General features: G+C 40.9%; 1 protein-coding gene across 9 annotated transcripts in view; it reads left to right on the forward strand.

Moving 5' to 3' along the window:
- The window catches only part of SOX6 (SRY-box transcription factor 6), a 550,764-nt gene that overhangs the window by 413,109 nt on the left and 122,345 nt on the right, over positions 1–15,310 (forward strand). For 5 of the 9 annotated variants that reach the window (XM_036763144.1, XM_036763143.1, XM_036763146.1 and 2 more), the window contains exons 8-9: positions 10,640–10,719; positions 12,441–12,563. In XM_036763144.1, the coding sequence (XP_036619039.1) occupies positions 10,640–10,719; positions 12,441–12,563 (203 nt within the window). The remainder of the gene's footprint in view (positions 1–10,639; positions 10,720–12,440; positions 12,564–15,310) is intronic. The other 4 variants (XM_036763149.1, XM_036763152.1, XM_036763150.1 and 1 more) reach the window with 1 other exon arrangement.

The raw sequence follows: 15,310 nt of genomic DNA on the forward strand, positions 1-15,310 counted from the left end.
CATAATGGTTTGAAGCTACTTTCAGAGCCTCCTTGTAAACAGGGCTTTAAATGTTTAAAGATCTGTTGCCAAAGGAATCCACCGTAAGAAGATAGTTAAGTAAATAAAAGTCAACCTTATTTTCATTTGTGCATTCTTTGTAAGTGACCTCAGCCCAGAAGCAGTGACCTTGTTCTGCTCATTAATAATTTTTTGTGTCAAGCTCTTTTTCATATATTAACCACCAAATCTGAGTGCAGCAGTTTCTTTGGACATAAATCATGGGGTTTACAAAGTGAGCAAAGACACCAGGTTTTATCTTTCTTTTTTTTTAAAATGTAAAGACCATATGAAACACATTGCTTTGCCCTTCTTTTATTCAGGCAAGATTTCAAAATAGCTTTTAAAAAAAATCAACCAAATGAACCCAGGGAATTTTGTCTCTAACTGTTGGTGGGGGTTGGTTCATTGTCTTTGATTACTGTTCTACATTTAGTAGAGAAGTCTTGCCTTGGAGGGAAAGCAGAGAATGTTTGATAAAACCCAAATGATTACAGAGATGGAAAAATAAAGGAACTTGTAGTCTTATAAGATTGAAAATAATATTCCAGAGTTCTTTCTTAGACTTCTGGCTTGAATGAAATTCAGTCTGAGAATGAGTTGGAGTCCTATGGCCTGATAGTTCCTGGGGAATGGAAGGAAATAAGATGGGTGTCCCTTGACTTTCTGACCTATATTCCCCATGGGATGGGTGCCAATCATAAGGATAACAGATATATATTCTTCCAGTGAGAATAAAATTCAGTGAAAATAGAACCTAAATTCTTTTTTGACTAGTGGAAGTGATGCTTTATGTCAGGACTGAACCAATCATTAATCATGACCTTGCCTTTGTGTAAACTGTCCTGGCTTGACCTGGGTCTGAGTTGCCATTCTTGTACCTGTCCCAGGACTAATAACACTTAAGTTTAGGAAGGATTATTCCCCAAAAGTTAGTCATCAGAGGATCTTTTTTTTGTAAGAATGAAAACAGCTCACAAAAGCCTACCTGCTAACAGCAGATTGACACCCTTGCTTACTGAAGGATTTCAGTCCTGCATCAAGAGAAGCAGCAGTCATACCACTCATTATAGATCCTTGAATTGGTGAAATATACATAATAACAATATCAGTACTCTGGATACCTCTTTATAATGCATTCTAATTCTTACTTGTAGGGAAAGCCTACAAATTATACTGTGTAAAATTCAAGTATAAATGTGAGAAGAACAGTAAAATCTTGATGTGTAGGCAGTGTGAGACAATGGGAATGGTGCACTGGAAAGACCACTGGACTCAATTGATGTTGAGTCCTGGGTTTTAGTTCTCGCTCTACCACTCACCTACTGTGTAACCTCAGGAAAGTCATCTTCTCCCTTAACCAATCTGAGTCACAGTTTCCTCATCTGTAAAGTGGGAAGGAGTCCACTGTCATCACCTGTATGAATAGGAGGTTGTTTTATGAAAGTAGGTTTTAAACCTTAAAGAACTATTGAAATGTAGGCCATGGTTTTGGGTGCCATATTTAGGAGGGTTATTGACAAAATGGAAGCAAATGCAGTGGTGGGTTACCTAGAAACCATGCCAAAGGAGGATTGGTTCAAAGAATTGGGAACATTTAGCCTAGACAAGAGAAGGTGACAGGTTGCACAGACATGATAGTTTTCTTCAAATATTTGGTAGATTCTCATATGGAGAAGGATAAGAATTGCTTTGCATGGCCTCAGAGTGCAGGACTGGAGCCATGTGTTCAAGTAATAGGGGGACAAATTTTGGATTACCTAACCATGAACTCTCTTAATAGGGAGTAAGTTCCTCATCACTAGAAGTCTTGAAGTGGATAACTACTTATTTGGAATACTGTAGAGGGAATGCCTTTTCATATATGAGAGAGACTAGATATCCTTTAGGACCATTGTAACTTTAAGATTCTATGACTATGACCATTAATAATCAAAGATTTAATTACACACATTAGGCTTTGCTTACTAAGGCAAGAACATAGACATGTTAGCAAGATTTTCATCACCAAGGAATGAGGCCAAAAATGTTAAACCGGAAAACAAAATAAAACAACAAAATCAAACATTTTCACAGCTTTTCTATGGTCCATGCAGAAATAGACAGCATGCAGTTCTTATCCTTGAGGGTCCCATAGTGTAGGAGGGGAGGTAAGTCAAAGGACTCCTCAGCTAGAGTATAAAATTCAAGATAGGTAAGGCCACAACTAAAGTGCTATGTGAGATCTTAGGAAAGAAGGATAATTTCAAATTTATGAGGTCAGGAATCAATTCCTTGAAGAGCTGGTGCCTGAGTGTTAAAAGATGGAGGGTTTAAAAACACAGTAATAGCATGCAGTAGAGGATCAATGGCAGAAGGAGGGAATTATATCTTAAAAGGGTGGGTTAGAAACAGATACTACTATTGGGGAAGGGGTCAAAAGGACCCCTTTGGAAATCACTTGAAATGCATGTGAGATAGTGACTAAATCATCCAGAAATGGTATTTCAGAGACCACAAAACAGAGACATTCATTTAAATTTCCCCTTATACTCTCTCCAGGAAAAGTGTCATTGAGAGCCTCTATGGCCTTTGTTCATTGATAAATAAATGGCTGTCCTTTGGAGAAGGCCTTCTCATTTTGTGCTCCTTCCTGCTTATCTAATCCAAGGGCTTAGGGATCATGTTTTGACCATAGCTGTAGAGATGATGATCTTTATGCTTTCCAATGAGAAAAGGCTAGATCAGAATAATGGACAACTTTGGGCATTTCTTCTTTCTGAAATGGAAAGAAGGCTCCAAGGGAACTTCCTTCCGAACACTGGTTTTCCATAATTTAAACATTAATCTTAACAGGGTGGAAACTCATACAACAATACAATACAGTGTAATACAACTACAGACAATACCATGCAATGTAATATAATACAACACAGTACAATACAAGGGGCATTTATAAAGCACATACTGTGTGTAGAACACTATGCTTGTGCTGTTCCCCTCTTGGAACTCATAGCTAGTGTGAGGGGAAAAAATCTAAATAGCTAGCTCCAATGCACAAGGTTACATGTTCAGAGTGCAGTAAACTTGTCTAACTGTGGTGGACTGATGGGAGTGTAGCCCTTGTGTAAGGCCATTTTAGGAATCTTCAGAGAATTGACTTCTTTGGCTTTAGCTGTAGTGCTTTTTAAAGATTCACTTCTTCAATCAGGCAGCAAGTAGAAGCGCCTATTTAAATTGAATGAAGGTATATGTGGCACACCAGCCGAGTATAGGACTTAACCCACAAGCCATTACATAGGATCATAAGATGATAGATTGAGGAATGAAGAAGGCAATCCATTGCACTCTTGGAGAGCTCTCATTGTTAAAACATTTTTCTTTACATTAGTCCTAAATTTGCCTCTTGGTAACTTCTAAAAGTGGTTCTTGGTTCTACATTCCAAGCCCAGGCAGAATAACTTAATCTCTCACATGATGATGCAACCTTTCAAATTCTTCATGTATTCTATAGTTATCAAGTTCCCACTCAGCCTAAGCATCTCCATTTTCTTCAACACATTGTCATATGTCTTGCTCTTGAGTCTTTTTGTCATCCTCCTCCTCCTCTGGACACTCCTTGGCAATTTATTTCCTAAAATGTGCCCAGAACTGAACACAAGACTCCAGGAGTGGTTATGCCAGACAGAGATTAATACCAAGATTAAGAACACCTTTACTGGTGTTCTAAGGAACACCTTTATGAGAGGCAGGCTAGGTCATAGGTGTTTTTGGTTTGTTTGTTTTGGTGAGAATGATGAATGCTGTTTCTGCTACCCACTGGTCCATGCTGCTGGGCACCTTTTCTCAAGGCAAAATCCAAACTGACAATACCATGCCCACAATGTGCAGAGGGAGCATCAATTTGCATGTTAACTTGAAAATGTGCAGCCATCGATTTCCTAGCAAGCTGTGTGTGACATGGTGTGTCCAAGTTCGTCAGTGTCAAACAAATAGAATCTTGAACATGATCAAGACAGTACATTTAAAGAAAGGAGCCATTACCCTATAGTGGTACACTGCCTTTCTCTAAGGTGGCCAGGGTCCTTAACAAATAATTTGAGTGTATCATAGAGTTGGACTTCCTAATTGGAGTTGTTCAGATGTGGAATGTTTTGTTTTCAAGAGGTAGTAGGTTTTTCATTGCTGGAGGTCTTCAGTCAGAGACTTCTTGGCTGCTCAGTGAAAATCTTGTAGAGCTAACTACTGCTCAGGTCATGGTGGAAGCAGAATGCCTCTGAAGTTTTGTCCAGCTCTCCGATTCTGTTAGTCTGTACTCCAGTCCTCTAGGACCCAGTGTCTCAATTCAATACCTAGTGGGGGAGCTGGAAGTATCTACTCAGTTTTTCCACTTTTCCAAGTGGACAGCTGACATCACCCTCCGAAGAGTAGAATTGGAAGAGACTTCGAAAATCATCTAGTCCAATCCTTTCATTTTGCAAACAAAAGAAACTGAAACATAGAGAGTGGAAGGAGTTTGTGTTAAGGTTAAACAGCAAGTCAGTGGTGAGTCAAGAATCAATTCATAGAATCACAGAGCTGAAGGAATCTCAGACGTCATTTAGTTCAACTTGTACATGAACGAGAACCCCTCCCTCCTTTACAGCCCTCCCCCAAGTTTCCCCCACAGGTAATTATCCAGTCTTATCTTGAATACCTCAAGTGAGAGAACTACTGTCTCAGAGGCAGCACATTCTATTTTTTGATAGCTCTAATTAAAATTTTTTCCCCTTATATTAAACCAACATCTGCAACTTATATCTGTTGTTCCAAGTCTTGCCCTCTGTAGCAAAAATGAACATTTCAAATTCATCTTCCACATCAACCCCCTTCAGACTTTAAGGAAAGCTATTCTGAACCCCCTTATTTTTATTTTCTCTCATCTGGGCATCCTTAGTTCCTTCAACAAGTCTGTGTATAGCATGGTCTTGATCCTTGTCATCACCGTCATCATGATCTCCTTCCTCCAGCCCATCAAAGTTTGTCCTAACTTGGTGATCTGAACAGAACATGGTATTTCAGAGTCTGACAAGGACAGGAGACAGTAGGATGGTCATTTCTTTCATTCTGGATACCACAGCTCTCAATGTAGCCTAAGATCTCACTAGGTTTTTGGCTGCCACAATTCACTGTTGGCTCATATCAAGTACCCCAAAAGTTTCAGATCTTTTTCAGCCATTCATGCTGTGCATTTGAAGGCTTTGCTTCTCCATGCCTTTCCCATCTTGCGCTTAAGAAGTTGATTTTTTTGGAATTGATTTTTTGAACCCAGATGTAGAACATTTATTTTTTTTCTATTTCATTTCCCCTTATTGGATTCAAAGTATATACAGGTCTCTGTAAATCTTATAGTGCCATATAAATGGCCAGTCATTATGCTTATTTTGAAGATAGGGCTCTTTCCATTGCTCAAGCACACATGCCTTCATCCATGAGTATGGATCACATATGAGTCATACATAAGTCAGGAGCTGCCCTAGAAGAGCCCCCAGTGGTAGGCTTTCCCAGTTCCGCATTTTCTCTATTCTCCCCACTCACTTCTATAAATGTTTCCAAACAGGCAGAGCCCCTACAGTGGTAATCTTAGGGGGCCAGAGGAGAGAAAGAATGAGCCAACTCCCTTGTATTTCAGGGAGGGGAAATAAAGCTTTAGTTAAACTGAAGAGAATGGGCTAAATTTTGCCATTGGGGACTTTAGGCTTTATTCCAAGACTCAAACATTTACCTGCCATTGAACAGAAATAGAGAAGAATATTCTTGTAAGAGCTAGGTAGCCCTGCTGAACCTAAAGAGTTCTAGCGTCTCAGCGCAATTCCCTTCCTCTTGTTTCTGAAGTCTGCTGAGCCTAGCGTCATTGCAGTTGCTATGAAAAATTAGGAACTCCTTCGCTTCTCATCCAGGGTATGCTGCCTTCTCTGAAATGCCCCTTTTCTGATAGAATACCTGAGAGTTTTAAAACTGGGTGCAGCTTTCCATGAGTTTTAAATATCATTTTTTTAAAGCTTTCCAGGAGCCTCCAGATATTAGCAGACGATGGCCAGAGCTGGGGGGCTCAAGAGGTCAGGTTACAGAATGGGCATTGTTGTGCTCATTGGATTTCAGAGGCATTCCTCTTCCATCTCAGGTAGCAAAGGCCAGATTGCACCGGAACCTTAAGCTAACCTGTTCCAACATGCTTCGTGTCTTTTGTACATATTTAAAAAGAATGGGTCCTCACGCAAGCATTTCAAATCCAGAAACAAATTTGAAAAAAATTGCTACAACATGTTGACTGATTTCTTGCCAAGTCAGCTAGTGAGAGCCTTCTTGATCGACTCCTGCACTGAGAAAATTAGAGGGGAAAGCATGTACCTTCTGTAATTAAAAATTTAAACCTCCTTATACTCTCAGTGTTCACTTTCTTTAAAACAGGCATTCTCTCTCTCTCTCTCTCTCTCTCTCTCTCTGTCTCTCTCTCTCTCCTTCTCTTCCTCCAGCTCACTCTCTCCCTTTTTCCTCTCCTCTGTTTCCCCTTTCTTTCTCTTCTTCTTTCCTTTTTCTCTTATTCCTCTTTCCACTTCTGTCCACCTTTGTATCTCTCCTCTAGCCCTCTCTTCCCCCTCCTCCTTTTTAGCCTCTCTTCATGTTTGCCTATATTCCTCCTTCTCTCCCCTCCCTGCCCCCTCCCTCCTTCTCTCCCTGCTCCATGCCTACTCTCTCCCCCTCTCTTAGGTGTCCTATTTTAGCAGTGTGCTCTGTTAACTCAGGTGTATTAACTTTTCCTTTTTTTTGTATTGATACAATAGTATGGCCCTGGGAAATGACCTTCTACAAATTACATTCAGATGCATAGATTCAAGCCAGAAGAAAGGTTAAAAGACATTTTTTAAAATGATGCTTGTCAATTGTAGAAGGAAAGCTATTTGTAGCCAGCAGGTGAGCTGGAGAATACTACAGGGTGTGGCAGAGATACTAATAAATTAACTGCCAAGCCCAAAACTATAACACACACACACACACACACACACACACACACCAAGGGGGGGAACCCCCCACAAAACCCCACCATGCAGCTATTTCCAACCATAGAAGCATGACAGCTATGAGAAAGGAGTGCCGTGGGGAATTCTTTTAGAGTTTGATTTTTTAAAAAATATGTTTGACATGGAAAATGTTTTAGTACAAATACGGCAACTGGTATTAAACTTACCAAAGGGGGGGGGAGGGAGGAATTGCAGTGCAGTGTGGAGCAAGGATGAATAATGCATGATATTTAAAGAAAGCACAGCCCGAATGTTCCAGGAGCCGTCCATGCTGATAGTTTGAATGGCGATTTTTTTTTCCTATTTAAAGCATCATTAATTCAGCATCTTTGTGATGTTTTTTAACCTGGTAAAATATTGACCAAAGAAACATGATTTAAATTAAATTAGTGTATTCTTTCTTCAAATAATTTAGCTTAAATATTAGGGAGATCAGTGGAATTATTTAAGCATCAAGCAACAATCATTTACTATAAAAATAATTCAGTCTTGTTATCTGTTTAAAGAAAAAAATAGCACACCACCCCCACATAACACTGCGAGCTAAAATCAACCTCATGGAAGGGGGAAAAGCAAGATCCGATATTTTGAACATTGCTCCATAGGAGACCAGCACAATATAGTGTTAGTGAGTGCATTGTCGCTTAGCTCCATATGCAATCAGAAGCCAATTGTTACTGGACTGTGTACAAGCACACACTGTGCTCAATGGTCTGATGAGGTATTATGGATATGATGCAAAGAGACCGTGTGGATTAGAAGCTCACAATTTGTTAAAAAGTGAAAGCAACTTAACATTTCCATTGGGTCAGCTGAGTAGCTCTTCGTGTAGCAAGCCGAGTGAACTAGTTCTTAGGATTCAGGGAATCCAGGAAGGTTTCAGGTATAGAAATGGAAATGGACATTTCTAACCTTTGAATGGCCCTCGATCCATTCCTTGGGATCCCTCCACATTCCAACTTCGTTATTGCATTCTGCATTCAATGTGAAAAAGTTCATGCAAAACAGCTTGATTATTATAAATGTCAAAAATGTGCAGAGGAACAGCCTATTAAAATGTAGCCTAGAGACAGTACATAACACTGACTTTAAATAAGGAGCTAGAGCCAAAGTGATACTCCATTAAATCACTGTTATTGGGTAATTTCTCCATCAGTGTATTAATTTTTGTTTACAGGTCCCCCTGCCCCCAGTAAAGTCCTTCCTAGCGGTTCTCATGTCTTCAGGCCACCAAATGTGGCTGGTAGCCCTGGGAGGCAGAAGTCCCTGAAGTTACCCCCTTTTGAAGATTGTTCATAGAGCTGGGTGACTAATTTACTGAGACTTAGCATTAACATTTGTCCATGCACTGCACTTACTCACAGTCTCATGATGGGATCAAAGACTTAAGAGCTGAAAGGGGCCTTAGAAGTCATTGAGTCCAACCCTGTCATTTCACAGATGAGAAAACTGAGGTCTAGAGAGGCTAAGTGATTGGTCCAAGATCACACGATAAGTTTCAGCTTTGGGCTCTCTAGGCTCAGCATACATGCTGGTGCACCATACATGACCTCCATCAGGTTGCCTCATTTCTGGGGAAAATGTGGTCTGGTTTTATCAAATTATTGCCAGATTATGTTTGTAAAGTGTCAGGGTAGGCATGATTCTGTGTCAGGGAAGGTTGATACCAAATAACTGGAGAGGATTACTTTATCACAGATGTACTCGATCTAAGGCATCGTGGCATTTGGGGTTCCTATGATTTGCCTGGTTGCAAAGTGCCCAGTAGTTGGTTTTCTTTTAACGATGATAATCATAATATTCTTAGGAGTTAGTATTGTAACCAGTGTGATTATAGATTTGGGAAGTAGGACCTACAAGAAGCTTTTCTGATCTTCCTCCTACCTACCTTGTTGTTAGTACTCTCCTCCTAATATCCTTTTATATTTACTTTGTATTTATTTTCTATGTGCTAATTATATGCCTATGAGAAATAACATGACACAGTGGAGAGTGGGATGGCCTTGAGGTCAGGAAGCACTGGGTGAAAGTCCTACCTCTTATATACACTGGCTCTGGGACCTTGGGCCAAATCACAATCCCCCTGGACCTCTGGGCCAATTCTGTAAGACTTAAGTTGTACAGCAGCTGCCATTATGAATCGGTGGAAGGAGTTTCTTACCAGGAAACTGCCTCCAGTGATGAAATTACAAATCCATCTTATCTCCTTATCTGTACATGTTATTTTTGTTATTTTCCTTCTAATAGAATGTAAGCTCCTTGAGAACAGGAACTATGGTGTGTCTGTTTTTTTTTGTCTTTGTATACTCAAATCCATAATACAAAGGCTGGCAAAGAGAAGATGATAGGGGAGAGGAAATGCACCTAGGATTTCACTGGGTTACTTAGTGGGCTTCCTGATGACCAGGCTCCTTCCAGGGTACATCGGAAACTTCTCTGCAACCTGGAGTCTAAGGGAGTTGTCTGGAGGACTAAGAGGTTAGAGGGACTTATCTAAGGTCACATGGCCAATATGAGTCAAATGCAGGACTTAAACCTGCCAGACACCTCCTGTCTCTATGGCCAGCTCTCCGTCCATTTCATCACACTGATAAATATTTGCTGAATGAATGAACAAGTCTGCTAGGCTGTGTAATAGGGAGATTTTACCAATAAAATTAATTTCTTCTGAGAGATCTAGTCAGCTGTTTTTTTTTGTTGTTTCTTTTTTTTAAAAGTATGATACTAGTCTCTGCACAACATTGTATGATATTGGGGAAGCCACTTTCTCTTTCCAGATCTTAGTTTCCTCATTGTAAAATGAGGGAGCTGGATGAGATGGTCTCCTAGGCTTTATTCCAGCTCCAGTATTCCATGGATCTCTTTGATCTTCATAGTCCTTTAACTCCTAAGGAAAATAAGACATTTTCCAGAAAGCTGGTGGCTGAGATTGTGCTGTTCAGCTCCCACTATTGGATGTTGAATGGGGATGACTTCTCTCTCTCTCTCTCTCTCTCTCTCTCTCTCTCTCTCTCTGTTTCTCTTACTAAATGTCTCCCTCTGTCTCTGTCTGTCTCTGTCTCTGTCTGCCCTCCTGTTCACACCCCCATCTCAGGGGCACTTGGGAAGCTCCCCATTTCATCTTCTTTTTCGGGAGCTAATGCCGTGTTTTGCCTCCTGAGCCAGGATGTTTCCCTAAGCCATTTGCAGCTCTAATAGAAAAAGCCCGTACATATCTTTGGTGCACTGCGTGTCAAGTTGGCTTCAAGATATTTTTGTACTCCTCAAAAATGATGTATTACATGATTTGTAATGGAGAGAACATGCTTGAATTGCACATTTAATTTTTTTCTCTTTCCCATCACATTTATGCTTTGCCAGTTTGCCTACTAGCAATCTCGCTTAGGGAAAGTTCCAAGGTAACACTACAAGTCTGTGCCCAACTCAGCCTTTTGTTTCTGCAGATGTTTGGGCTTAGAGCAGTGCTGTAGAGCCCAAGCAACGTGAAGACCCTGTTTGTACTTGTCTGTTGCGATTCTCTGCTCATTGTCTAAACCTGTATGCATTGTTCTCTCCGACAGGTGATAACTACCCCGTACAGTTCATTCCATCCACAATGGCAGCTGCTGCTGCTTCTGGACTGAGCCCTTTACAGCTCCAGGTATGTGCCAAAACAAAAAAAAATGTGGGACACCAGCCAACACTTTAGTGGAAAACTGCTAACCAGCTGTATGCTAAATAATGGCCTGAATGTTAAATAATTTTTTAAGCATAGCCCAGAAGGATTAACACCTTATGTACTTACCATACTGCAAATAAGAATGTCGGCTGCCAACTTCAGTATTTTAAAAGGGGGAAAATGCCATGATGACTTAGTCTCAGGTACTGCAGAGTAAGTGAGTCAATTAGTTGTTGGAGAATGTATGCCCAATTGTCTTTAGATATGTTCACTTTTACCTCCCCTGAATTTCATTTTTTATCAAAATCTTTTCTGCCCCAAATGGGCTTTTTCCCCCCACAGGCATCCAAGCAGAGTCCATTGATTGGGTGGTTTTACTTTGTTCACCTTATAGAGGGAGGGACAGGCTCTTTCTCCCTCCTGGCTTCATAACTGACCAACCTAAGAGCTTTAAGAAGACTTTGCATTTGTGTAGTCTCAACCTTCCCAGTGTTGGGATCCGAGCTAGGCCCTCTGGTCTTGGCCCTATTAGTTGCCTTCATTCATGAAGTTATTCAGGGTGACAATGATTTAAGCATTAAGCAGATAATCCTCAAGTCCTATCTTTGCCACTTGCTTCCTGCCTGACCTTTAGCAAGCCCCTTTTCCTCTCTGGGCCTCAGCTGTCCCATTTGTAAAATGAGGGAGTGGCCTCAGTCATATCTAAATGCTTTTCCAACTCCGGTGCTCTAAAAAATAGTTTTTCATTGGGAGATATGTTTTTACAGCTAAATACACAAATATAAGACTGCCAAAAATAACTATCCAGTATTTAGAATTAGAAATACTAGAAAATATGTGATAATGAACACATGAAGACTATGGCTCATTTCAACCTCAAAAACAGAAAATGGGAACAAACAATTACATAGCAACAGCAACAACAAAATCACTTTGTAGTTTATTTTTGTGTGGCCAAGCCAAATGATGGTGAAGCACTTTGTAAAGGCTCCACCTTAGCACCTCTCTCAACTGTGCTCCATGGCCCTGCTCACAGGGATAACTCTTGCTTTCTCCCTTCTTCCCCTCCCTACTCCCCCATACCCAGTTTTGCCAATCAACAACTTCCTGTAGCCACTGATAATTGTAAGAGAGGAAAGGATACAGAAACAAATAACTCATAATGTATAATGGCGAGATGGTGAGGGGATAGAGTTCTGAGCTTTGAGTCAGGATGATTTGATTTCAAACCCTGCCTCTAATACTGGGTGACCTTGGGCAAGTCGCTTAACTTCTCTTTGCCTCAAATAACTATCTACGCCTTGATTACAAAGTCATGGATGGGCTGTGATCTGTGCAGATGAAGGGAATTCCCCATCCAGACAAAATCACTTGTCCTGTGCCTATCAGGAGCATCTCTATCATGTCTGCTACAGAAGACATAGTATATATAAGAATGCCAGGTTCCTGTACCTTGGTTCCTTCTGTAGCTCTGCTCCATCAAAATATCTTCATTCAAATGTATCTGTTTGTCCCAAGCAAAAAGGAAAACCCAAGACCTTGGTTGATCTGTAGGTCATTGGGTTTGCTCTAAGAGAAAAGAGGCCTCAGTTTGTCCCTCGTTGGTATGGTCACTGCCCCAAGTTGAGAAACTCCTGGTTTTGTGTCTCAGGTTCTGACAGAGTGTTTGTTTGTTTTCTTTTGCTGGCTACGCTACTAAACAGAAAGGGCATGCCTCCCACCCACAAATTAGCCCAAGACTAAAGGGCCTAAGTGAACGTTATGGCAGGAATTTGGATACCTTTGAACATGGTGGTGGCCAGTCTTACAACCACAAAAAGATTGAGGTATGAATGCTTCCATTGATGCTTCTGTGGGTGGGGATGTTGTTTGTTCCAACATACTCCCAGCTCTCTCTGAAAGTGGGGACCAGGGGAGCATATCAGGTGAGGATTCCTCAGGCTTGATCCCTTCCTCCCTAAGGAGACCTTATAGGTTGCTATCTCTCATTTATTGAAAAAAACCCAAACAAACAGATCCCAAGCACAGTTGCCAGAGGTATGCATTTGTAGTTCACTGTCAAGTGCTGTTTCTATAAATTAAGTCTCAACTTTGTCTCCTTTCCCCTTCCCTTTTCTTTCCCCTTGGTCCCCACCCTCTGCCATGTTTTGTAGATTTTTGAACATTTTTCACATGCATTGTCTCTGTTGATTTTTAAGACCCATTCCTGTGAAACTGGTAGGACCGAGTTTACGATTTTGTTGATAAGGAAACTGAGGCACTTAAAGATGAAGCGACATGCTCAGTACTACACAAGTTACTAGGAGATTAGCCGCCAGGACCCAGTTTTCCTCCCATTTGAGGGTGCTTCCTATTATCCCAGACCTTTCTCCTCCGGTAGGCTCAGTCTAGGGCAGAGCTCCATGAGATCCCAACGTTGTCCATTTCCATCCCAATGTAGTTCCTTCTTGTTCTTCAATGTCTAGAAGATGATTCAGTGGTGTCAGCTTTGGAAAATCATGATCCCACGTGATACAGATATTCTACTGAGTCAATTTTGAACTTGGAGTCAAGAATTGGGTTTGAATCCTGTGTCAGATATTTGCTAGCTGTATGACCCTAGATGGGCAGCTAGATGGCACAGTGGACAGAGCACCAAGCCTGGAATCAGGAAGACTCATCTTTATGAGTTCAAATCTGGTCTCAGACACTTAGCTGGGCAAGTCACTTAACCCTGTTTGCCTCAGGTTCCTTATCTATAAAATGAGCTGGAGAAAGAAATGACAAACTGCTGCATATCTTTGCCAAGAAAACCCCAAAATGGTGTCACAAGAGTAGGACACAACTGAAAAACCACTGAATAACTTACAACAACGATGACAATGACCCTAGGCACGTCATTCCCCTTACTGGGCCTCAGCTTCCTCATCTATAAAATAAGGGTGCTGACTTAGTGACTTTTAAGGTCCCTTTTCCCTCAAAATATATGATCCTCCATTAAGAGAGATGTAGGAGAGTGCTTCATTTCTATTCTACTCAAAGCAAAAAAAAACAAGTTCTATCAATTTGAAACACATTTTCATTTTTAGGGTTTGTAGTGTTTTTGTAGGATTCCTACGTGTGATCATGATTCCACCTCTCAGCCCATGACCATGGATCCAACTCACTAAAGAGCAATAATTCTGCAACTGTTAGGGTACCCCCAAGCCTACTCCTATTTATTTTGGGAATATCTAATACAAGATAGCTGGGAAAGGTCAATTTTGCTGTTCCTTGTCTTTTCCTTTTCCCCTTTCTTTCCTTCATCTTTTCCTTACCAATTTCTTTCTTTTTAAACTTGTGTTTTGGCAAGTAGTAGGCAAAGTCAGTTCTTTGGAAGAGAGAGACAGGGATAAGATGCCAGTATTGATGTAGCTAGGGAAGGAATTCACAGTGTCCTCTCTCCTCTACTTTCTGTTCTCTAGGGAATATAGGTTGGGGGTGAGGACAGAAGGGAAAGGGAGAGGTTCTGATGGGGCATGACCAGCCGTCCACCAGAACAGAGGTAGTTCTCCTCTACCCGCATCAGATGTCTTTTCTAAAAGCTCTGCTTTGTCTCTCTAGAGGGCTCCATATTCCTTAGTACTTTGATAATTAAGGGAAACCTAAATATGAACTGCTGGTGTTATTATTATCCTGTTATCACTTTTGATGAAGTTCAGATAGAAACAACACTGGGGCAGGTCGCTAATCTGCCAGTATTCTTTCATCTTAAATGTTCCATGGTTTCCTACAAAGGTCGATAGAATATTTGTTGTAGTAGTTGAATACAGGTATTTGGACATATGCCCCAATTTGGTAGGCTAACTGAAAGCATCCTCAGTACCGTTTTCTTTTGCTGGCTACGCTACTAAACAGAAAGGGAATGCCTCCCACCCACAAATTAGCCCAAGACCAAAGGGCCTAAGTGAACGTTGATACACACACACACACACACACACACACACACACACACACACACACACACACAGGTGGCACAGTAGATGGAGCGCTGGGCCTCAAGTCAGGAAGAGCTGAGTTCAAATCTAGCCTTAGAAATTACCTCTGTGATCCTGGGCAAATTCCTTAATCTCTCTCAGTCTCAGTTTCCTCATCTCTAAACAGGGAATGGGGATAAAAATAGTGCCTCCCTCCCAGAGTAGTTGTGAGGGTCAAGTGACGTACCATATGTAAAGGGCTTTGCACACCTTAAATATAAATGCTAGCTATAATTATTTCAGTCGTTATTATTATTCAGCACCTACAGGGAAGAGAGGCCCTTCATCCATCCAAGTCTCATGTGATTTTGACCTCCTCTGCTAGGGCTCTGTGATTTGAAAGATTTTAGTTCCATGTAGGTTGGAGATTATGAGTATTTGGTGTGTCCCCACCTATTTAAAACATATTAAAGATTTTATGGATCATCGTTATGTCTGGGGATTGTGGGCAATGGTTTTGTCTGTGATGATTTTTTTTAGTACAACTTACTGGTAGAATATTCCAAGATACTTTGAGGTCTATATTTATAATAGGAAAGTTAGTATTGGCATTGGCATTAGTATTAAAATCTATTGTG

Source organism: Trichosurus vulpecula, chromosome 6 (genome assembly GCF_011100635.1).
Source record: "Trichosurus vulpecula isolate mTriVul1 chromosome 6, mTriVul1.pri, whole genome shotgun sequence".
NCBI lineage: Eukaryota > Metazoa > Chordata > Mammalia > Diprotodontia > Phalangeridae > Trichosurus > Trichosurus vulpecula.